This window comes from Saccoglossus kowalevskii, chromosome 5 (genome assembly GCF_978046115.1).
Source record: "Saccoglossus kowalevskii chromosome 5, keSacKowa6.1, whole genome shotgun sequence".
In the NCBI taxonomy this organism is placed as follows: domain Eukaryota; kingdom Metazoa; phylum Hemichordata; class Enteropneusta; family Harrimaniidae; genus Saccoglossus; species Saccoglossus kowalevskii.
The window spans coordinates 31,126,777-31,137,324 of record NC_140645.1 but is presented as its reverse complement, the minus strand read 5'-3'; the positions used below and the strand labels follow the sequence as shown (position 1 = coordinate 31,137,324).

General features: G+C 34.0%; 1 protein-coding gene across 1 annotated transcript; it reads right to left on the bottom strand.

Annotated features, from left to right (window-relative positions):
- Positions 1 to 1,407: 1,407 nt before the first annotated feature.
- Positions 1,408 to 10,290, bottom strand: LOC144342966 (junctional adhesion molecule C-like). The gene is made up of 4 exons (XM_085498918.1): positions 10,191 to 10,290; positions 7,594 to 7,923; positions 2,255 to 2,545; positions 1,408 to 1,463 (listed from the first exon to the last, which is right to left on the bottom strand). Exons 1-4 carry the CDS (start codon positions 10,288 to 10,290, stop codon positions 1,408 to 1,410), a joined length of 777 nt encoding a protein of 258 aa, XP_085355044.1.
- Positions 10,291 to 10,548: the final 258 nt, after the last annotated feature.

Genomic DNA, 10,548 nt, shown 5'->3' with positions numbered 1-10,548 from the left:
TCAATTTGAATGATTGTTTTCTGAATACATCAAAGTCAAATCAATTAACCACTCATTTAATATTCATATGCAGTTAAGTTAAACTTTGTCAATAAATAAATAATATGGTTTCAAACTTTGTAATTCAAAGAAAAAAAAATGTGTAATAGAAATATAGCCAGTAGTCACATGATCAATATTAACTAATTCAGTAACCCAAATTTAAGGGAGGAAACAGGCATTTTGCAAAGCACAGTCCTTGTTGTGTATTTAATGCTACTAACCATAATCATATATAATTATGTTGCTACAATAAAAAAGCAATAAAAGTAGTTTTGATAGCTATAGCACACATTATTATTATACTGGTAAAAGTTTCTAATTACAATCATTAATAATCATAAAATGACCGAAGCATATTCTTTGTTTGTGTAACATTTTGAAAAACACATTTATGGATATGTTGGCCCCGATTCTCGTGCTTAGTAAATATTCCTAACATTGGAATATTTTATTGTGAAATTATTACATTTAAGAAACACTATAAATTCCTGTTATTGTCGCTTTCTCTGCACAGAGTGCATGCAAAATAATTTCTCTTGAGAACCAAATACCCAACATTTGTTATGTCTCCCAAGAAAATATGGCCATTAATATATATGAAAAATGTAACTTGATCAGTTGAAGCATTCGTGAGAAACAAATGCCAACAATTGTTGTTGTTTCTGTCTTAAATCAAAAATGTTGAACACAATTTCACAGTAAATGACGAAGAAGTCAGGATTATTAAAACAAACGCTGATGAAATTTGCATCTCTACATTATGAAAAAGTAGTCGTTTGAATAAATTGTGCATGCAAGAGAAAGTTGAATAACTCGCCATTGCAGATCGCCCTTGGTTAGTTGAGGGCGTAGAATCACATTCATTGAATTCGGGCTTACCGGTATCCGGAATACTTTAAATATCACGTCATAGCATATGGCGTCTGAGAGACATCTGCGTGACATATAAAACACGATTTAAATATTTCTAGATAAACCACTTTTCAATTTTATAAAAACGAACATTTAATTCATCAGAAACTATAATGCAATTTTTGAGGATTTTCAACTTCGTCATTTTGTAGGTATTTGTACCACTTTTAAGGTGTAAAGTCAAAAACTCTTTCAGTATGTACAACACTGAATGAACGAGCATTAGGTGTTTTGTCTAATTGTCTATAAGTGAGTGATTACAGAATGGTTAGATGACATACGTGGTAAATCATTTGTTTTTAAAAAGCACACTTTTTGTTGAAACACAGTCACCAACTAATATCAAATAACAGGACAGAAATAGCAGAATACATTCCATTTGTTTTAAAAATATCATGCAGCAAAGCCAACAGCATCGGTACATACTGCAACTATGATTATATATTTTCAATGTCAGAAATTGTCTATAGTACCACACAGTATTTTGATTGGTTGATAGCGTTCTTGGCCTGTCAGGTCAAAGAAAACATTGGCAAGTCAAGTGGGAATGACTAAGTAGAATACCAAATAATTTGATTGAGTTTTTTGGAAAACTGATTCATTGATAAATATGACATTTACAAAAAGCAGTAAATAGTGTATTGCAAATCACTCCGATTTTTCGTACTACTCACTACAAAAATATTCATCTTTCCGTACTCCCACTTCGTATATTGCATTTGCTTGGACAAATCACCCGGAATAACCTTAGTTCATGGACAGGAGCATAAAACGATGTCCACACTAAATTGTCGGATTTCTATTTTGAAATTTGTTGTTATTGGCAATATACATTTTATTTGATGACACAATTTGTATTAAATACATGTTAGCTAACAATTTCGTTTCTTTTTAAATAGTATTCATATCAATGGTACGGGGCCTTGGTGCTCAATAATTGATACATTATTGCTAATAATCTGCTACAATGACGTCATAAAATCCACTGGTATTGATAATGCTATAATATAATATTGAATACATCAGTATTACGTGTTAGATATCACGTCTGAATTATATTGTTTTTGCTGCCACATATAAAAAAGATAAAACCCCATTACATCACCTTGAAATTTGTGGAATAAGGAATTTGTTTAAGATTTGTATGGTGTAAATGTGGATACAATAGTCAATTTCTCGTATAATCTTACCTTCCTAAGTGGCCTAGGTGATAAGTGGACTACATACTAAACGTTGGGAATTTCAAGATACAATGCAAATGAAATATCGCTATGTTTTTAAATTTATAAGTGGTACTTACATCTAATATTCAACGTAATATCTTCTGTTTTACTTGCTTTAACATTTGTCACATGACATGTGAACTTGATATCATTATCTTCTCTGTGACTTGGATTGATAGTTAGTTTAGTCTTAGCATTATTCAGTTGATATCTAGACAGTGTTGGTAGTGGTTGGTTATTTCTCAGCCAAGTAATCGTAGGTGTAGGAACACCGGTTGATGTACATTTCATAACAATTTTACTGCCTTCATTGGATGTTTGACTGCCTTCAGTGAAACTTATAGTAGGTTGAGATGGTTCCGTTTGAGCTGTAAAAATTAAAACAGCACAATTATTGAAACATTGTTTTTGTTAACAATAACTAATCAATGACTATGACATTTACTGAATAGAAAAACATCCATAACGCTATTAAACACATCAATAGTACTGTTACATGCATCTAAAATATATAATTCGTTTCCCTCCCTATATAAAGAAAACGTTATTGCGCCATCCTGACGTTTGTGGAGTTAAGAAATTTGTTTTAATTATTGATGCATTTTATCTTCCAGGAAATGAAAACAAGGAGATCACGAGACACGATTCACACATCACGAGAGAACTACATCCTGTGACAACAACAATAAGATCAATTTATGACGCGAGAAATATATCTAGCAATACAAACAAGAAGATGAACCAGACTCGAGAAAACTATATCTCTGTAGCATTCGCAATGATTAAAACATTACCAGTGTACTATATAATGTGGCTGTTTTCATGAAATACGATTTGAATAAATGTGACGATTCAATGATAATTCTGGCTTTATCACACACAAAAACATTTTATCATTGATTTGACATATCAAGGTAGCGAGAAGGGTTTAATGACGTTTTTGATTAAAGCATTCTCTGTCTATTGTCTCATTCAGAGCCGTAAATTAGCGTATTTATTACAGAAGGATAGAGGGACAAGTTCGCACAAACTGGAGCATCGATATTTACATGACCACAAAAATGGCAAATCTTGTAAAAATGACTAAGTCCACGATTGCGAGAGCACAATGCGGAATTTCTGGTTAAATTTGCGCAAGGCATTGTCTGTAATTAAGCCCATTGAAATGCGTCTCCGATAATCAAAAGACTAGGCAGGTTTGTTTTTTTGTCTCCTAATTATTTCATACGTGGCACCTTTAACAGACTATTATTCTGTGACAAAGCATTTTCTTAAAAATCACAGGCATATTTTGCACCGTCATTATCTTTTGAACGATAACTGCGAGTTTGAATGTCCTAGTCCGAACGCACTTCATTTGGCGAGGGTCCCAATGAGTTGTACTCAATCAAAACTTTAACTCGAGAAAAACGCGAAAAACCGTTTCGGATAATAAAACACTGTAGATTTGCTGCATTATTATAAATATACACTAAAAATGGCCAAACATATTAACAACTGATATCATATAACTCATAACGAGTGTCAGATAATTAATAATTTCAAGCTCGAGCGGGAAAAATGAAGAAAACTCCTGGCATTTTGAGTCCGTGAAAAAACGATTTTCATGGTTAAACAAAATGGCCGATGTTTAAAAAAAAATGCCGTGTCAGAGTGCGACAAGAAGACTATTGGTATAGCTAGACGCAGTAGAAATCAAAGGAAAACAGTCCTTTTTTTTAATTACTGCTCTTGTTGAAAAAAATGCTGGGTTATATCTATTAGTTACGGCTTTGGAATAACCCGTAGAGCTTACAGTAGATAACAGAGCGATTACGAAGTTCGTTTTGCAAAATTAGTATGAAGATGTTTTTGACACTGCTATATCGATGTTGTGTTCTTCCTTTGCCATTAGCGAGTATAATTTGTTATTACTGCATTCATTACTTTAAACTCCAAACAAAGCGTGTATATTATTTTGTCAGAGAAAAAAAAACGTAAAGCTGTGCGAATGAATTAAAACCACTGCTGAGAATGGAGTACTAAAACGACAGTGTCAAAGGAAAATTAGATGGGCACACGCTCTCTGTGTAAACGGAAACGATGGCTTTTTTATTTGGCTGATATCGACGAGCAACAGATTATCGTCTGATGTATCGGTGTCGTAATCGGTCAAGTAGTCGAATATCTTTCGCATGGATGTGTATAGTTCAACCTTATCGTACCCTAAATAATTAAACAAGTATTATTATTATATATTTTTTTATTTTACATCGCGAAACTACGTTTATACAACAGAGCTAGAGTTGTTCGCGGTGAAACAGTCGCCTTGAAGTCAATGCAACTTCAACTAGCCATTTCTTACCTTGAATTAAACAAAAAATAAGAATTAGAAGAGCATCGGGGAATATATTAATAACCATTCCTAGCAATCGTTAGATTTATTTTATTCGAATCCTTGAAATTAATGAGTTTTTCGACATTTGTTCGCAACTTCCGCGCTAAAAATGATTGAAAATGTGGGTGTGTCAATGATGTTGTAACAAAGCATAATTAACACTAATTGAATGGTCGTCCTACCGTCCCATCTCCGGCGTCAATTCACATAAATTATTCATACATGTCAAGCTCTGTTCGAATTTGTCAGGGCATGTGGTCGTTTTTAGTCGAAAATATTTTGTGTGGGAATACTTTTACGGTACGTATAGATCGAGCTCATTCACTGATCGTGACTTAATTATGAAAATTGAATGTCAAATTTTACCAGACTGAACCTGTGGACCGACGTGGCTTGGTATCGTTATTTTTAGAATTAATCATTAACATTTCCTCGTTTCTCAGCTTTGTCAAAAGGAGTTACCTATGCTTTTTTACGCAACTGTCTCATTGAAATAAAATAAAATATTACATTCAGAACAATCACCCAAAACACGTAACAAGAGGTCCCAGTTCAGTTGCTTTCACGACACAGGTGTCATACAACTATTAGATTTGTAGTCTGGGGGCCCAGGGTGAAAATTTTCACAGACGAAGCATAGAAGTGTCCTTTGGGAACTTATTTGGGGGGATGTGTCCCTAAAAATTGGTAGGAAGGTATAGATTTCAAGGGTTGTTGTACTCTGTACTCTGACAAACTCTATATTCCATCATAAAATAACGAAAATTGTCTGGTTTGAATATTGTTGTGTGTAATGAGTAAAAACAAATTCTAGTCATCCAACATTGTTAATCAAATGTTATGTATTGTATTTATTTCTTATTGTTCATAGTATATCTTAGGGGTGGGCCATTGGAAAAGCTGGGGGGTTGGCAGAACAACTGTGCAACATATTTGTTTTCTTCACTTAGTTTTGTGCTAATTGTTGTTTTGTCAATATGTTACTTTTTCCCTATTATTGAATCTTGCAGGATTTGTTTCGCATGATTTTTTCCTGTGCATTTTTTTTTCCAATTATGCCATCACCGCCCCGACTTTTTAATGGTCTACCCTTAGTTAAAGAGTTAAGAATGCACTGAAAAAAATATTGTTGGCATAGTTTGTTGATTTACTAGGTAGTAACTTACACAGGTCATAATTATGTTTTCAATGAGCGAGCGAGCCAGCGAGCGAAAAACAAACGTGGCCGGTTTCAGGTCGGACAAGACCGCGTGGTGGGAAATTAAGCGAAACGAATACTGCATGACCATGTTTCTCTGACGAAGTCTCGACAGACAATATACTGACAAAGGATATTAGATAAACACGGATTGTTTGCGATAGAAAGCTTATCACCCGTAATATCATAATCGTATGCAGTATACAGATAAGATGTTATCATTTAAGTCATTCCAAAGATACACATTATGCACATATCCACGAAACGGCACTTGTAGTCTTTTCTACTAGCGTTATAAAACACTAATTTGAGCAACGTTTATTCGCAATTTCGATCTTTTAAAAACCTGGGATAATGTATCAAGATCTAAAGTAACCGTTTTATGATTTTTTGGAAAAATCAAGAAAAAAGTTAAAATTGATAAGTACTTTGAACTTTGAATGTTGACATATTATAAGCGAATTATAAACAGCTATACGTTACCATGTAAATACGCCTCGGGAAGATTCGGCTAATTCGTGGTATTTTCTCAAACTTTACTCAAATTAACTGCTTACATTTTACGATTTGTTGAATGACTGGTGATATTTCCGAACCCCTGAGCTTGAGCATATTTACTACAATCCGTAGCTAATCGAATCACCGAACAACCGTATATATATTATTCACTAACATTTGGTTTAATATATTCCGATTTACTTCATACCTTCCTTATTTTTCCAATTTATCTTTTCTTTGAACAGTGGATATTATTATTCTTGTATGTTTAAACCCACTTGCGAACATTGTTAACCTTATTTCATTTAAAAATGAATTTGTTACTCCCATTGCAAATATGCTCTCAACGTTCTGTACTAAACACAGCGAATCTTACTGCTAGCATAAGAAGTCAATAAATATTGGTGTTTATTTGACATTATCGTCTTTGATTACTTAAACATCTTACGCAAGAATCACTCGTTGTGTTGAGTACAGAACGTTGAGAGCTGAAACTAACTGTTTGCAATTGGAATGTCACGTGAATACGCGAATAGAATATGGTAATGAATTTATTAAGTGGGTAGGTATGGTACAATTTATATTTAATTTAATGTAATTATATTATACGTACCCTCTTAATTAGCCCTAAGTAAGCTTAATATACTTGGTTTGGTTATTTCTACTTTGTATCACTAATTACAATTGAATTAAAACGCAGTTCTGTGTTTCATTCCTAGTTAATTGAGTTTAAGTAATGTCTAATTAAATCACAACCTTATACAAGGTCGCGTTTTAATCAAAACATAACGCAACTATATTAAATGTTAATTCAACTATATTAAAAGTTACTCTAATGTCTGTCGTCACAACGTAGGTAAGACGTGTATGTGTGCGCGTGTACTTAACTTGTGTTATCAAGTATGGTTTAACTACCAGTATGTTTGCTGATATTAAGACTACCAATCATAAAGAAAAAAAGCAATATATATTGAAAACGCGGGGTTCAGATGCCATATGACAATTATGACCCGCAATATAATGCTTAATTGTACACCTTCTTAGGGTCTCAGTTTGTCAAATTTGTTTTGGTTGGGATATCGACCAATGCACTATTTATGTTAAATCGTTAGTGGTAATTACAAAGATACAATCCATAAAATTCAAAACATTGATAAATGACGGAATTTAGAGTCCGGTTAAAAAAATAATGCAGACGACACGTACCTATCATAATTAATAGCAGCAGTAGTGGTGCTCAAGGAATATTTATTATGGTTCTTATTCAGAAAAGAACCGAAAGGAAACTACAAAAACCAACACTGCATCACACAGAATAGACATATCTCGGTAATTCAACTCACCTGTTACTGTGAATGTGATTGATTTTTCATCCTCACCATCACCGAATGCTGTGACTTTGCACCAATACATTCCAGCATCACTCAATTGTGTATCAGTTATAACTAAACTAGCTTGGTCTTGAATGTCATGTCTTGTGAATCCAGGCGTAGGATAGACTACTCCATTCTGTGCTTGTAAAACTATATTTTCTTGATGTGTATCACTCCCTTTATACCATGCCACCAAATCATTAGTACCACTTGTAGTATATGTACATTCCAATATTGTTGTCGTGGTTTCGATACTAGTGACAAGTGACCCAGGTACAGTTACAGTAACGGCTTTTGATGCTGGCAATTAATAAATAAAAATTGTTCGTTCCAAGACGCGCTGAAGTCGTTCGCACTACAAACTCGTTAGTGGTAAAGTAGCAACTCACACATTGTATAAAGTAATTTAATATCACCATTGTTTACGGTCAGCGAACAGTTCAAATTGATAATGGTTATAAAATTCATTGACATTGACATACATTTAACATAATAAGGTAATCAAACAAACTAATGAAAAAATGCAAACAACAACTCGAAGGGAATTATAGATTTCCTCATTCAAAGGGAAACAAATAAAATAAAGAAGTATCTTAAAAATAGTTTCTAGAATGGGATTTGAACTCACAATTTTGGACTTGCAAAGCAAGTTCTTAAACGATAAACTATGAATTCCTCCAATAGACACTATTTACGCTTAATAATTTCAAAAAACAACAAATATTTTAGAAGATCAACTCTATAAATTTATAAATCTATACAGGCCATCTATATCCCTAATTTTTAACACACTACGTTTGATAGCGATCGACTAAATATTATTCGAGTTATCGCAAGGCAGTGAGTAGTACAGCGGGTTCGCTCGACACGTATATGCACCATTCAGTCACAAAGACACCGGTAATATAACATAGCCAGTATTTATTGTAAAAACAATCGTCACCATATGCCCGGCCCTCCTCTCCATATTACGCTAGAACCCCCCCCCCACATTTTTATAATCGATAGTGTTAATTGTTCAATAAATAATCTTAATATGACTGCACGTGGACTCCACCACAGAAGGCGTTGCCCGTAGCATCGTCATGACTACATCAATGCAACTTTGTGACACTAGTGTGATATCAAGTATTCGGGAACGGTTCGGTTGATATGATCGCCGTTCGTTTGTAAGGAGATATTGTCGTTCTTGACAATTAATATTAACGATTAATATAATCTAACAATACGGAATGTCGGAATTTGATTGGTTTTTTTGTTTGGCAAGTAATCGATTAGACACGAAGGCATTGTTTTCCGCATTGACATGATAATAAAACAGTTTGAACGCGACTCATATGAATCAAGAAGATGTGACTGACCATTGCAGTTGCAATTCCATTGGCGTTACTATTTATGACTTATCTGGATAAAACGAAATTTCCAAATGTTCAAGTTATGTTTTTTATGTTGACATATGATAAAGAAAAAAAGGTTTTATAGCTTAACGGCATACGTGTCAATCGATCTATGTCAGATTACATGAAACCCTAGTTGAGTGAAATTTGTGGGACACTATTTCACTCTTGCCTACCATGATTTGCTGTTCATTTATGAATGGAACCGATTTTCGGCGTCAAAATCAGCGGTGTGGCGGTATAAGAAAAATGCCCATGTTTCTGAATTGCCTGGTTCTTTTACAAAGTGCTGAAGACGAATTATGTAATAAATTCGTTTTCACATTTTGTTTTTAATTAATCTTGAGTTCAATCTTTGTAAAAAAAATCAATGAAATTGGACAAGAACTGTTCTCGTAATCGTAATTTATGTAGTTTTAGACATGTTACTCTTCAAATGGCTGAACAGACTCACAGTCGGGAGATTATTCTGTTATGTTTGGTGTTTAAGATAGCTATTGTGTTGGTTTTATAAAAAATCAAAACAACCAGTTTGGTACATGGCCGATGTAGTTATGAAAAAATCGATAATTTGAAATAAACCGGCGTGAAAAGTATGACCGCTTTGAATAAACAGTGTAAATTTTAGGTTATTTACTTGACAAGCTTAGTTTCGAGTGTTATACCATATCACATCAAACATATGTTTATGTACAAAACGTGATGTGTGACCGTTAAACTCGGCAGAGTGAACGCTGTATTGTTAATGCAACTTTTTCGTAAGCCATGTCACCTGAACCAAGCAAAAATGTAATCAAAGCAGAACTACATAACGAGATGCGAGTACTCAGTTAAGCTATGCTTTTTTATTTTTACTGAATATGGACTAATATTATTCAAAAATCGTAATTTAAGTAAAAAAGGCCTACTGCTGACTGAATCTGCTTGGGAGCAAGTCAGTTAAGGTATAGATGCAGGTTTGTTGGCACTCGGAGTGACATTTTCTTTTTTTTTTGATTTTTCTTACCCAAACTAAATAGTGAGCTAGATAGAATTGTCAACGTACTCAAAATTCGATTTTAAAATATAGGGTACCAAGGCACGAGTATGTGACAGACAAGAAGTAGACGTTCCCAGCAAGCAAGCTGAATAAAAATGTTGTAAACCCTTATCGCGCAACATGTCGACAACCTGGCAGGTTCCAGTGGTATACTGCCAGTGTAGAATCACTCTTTTCAAGCTGTCCTTCAGGATCCGGTAATTTCACGTGACAGTGTACTTTAAGTCTCATGCCACTAATCAACAAATGCCTTGCAAGAACCAATGACATTTTTTTAATTTATATTTTCTCAGGTGCCTCCTGTTTGAGGGCGTGATCCCCTTGGTCAAAGGTGAGACCACAATGTGGACTTTTGTTTACTACTTAGCGACTGTGTACATGTGGGTTTATTCTGTGTGCATTTGGATGTTCTAATCTTGGTGTTTTTTCAGTGATTTCTCTAGATGAAATCCAAATGCACTAGTTGTTTCTTATGTATCTGAGACTTGT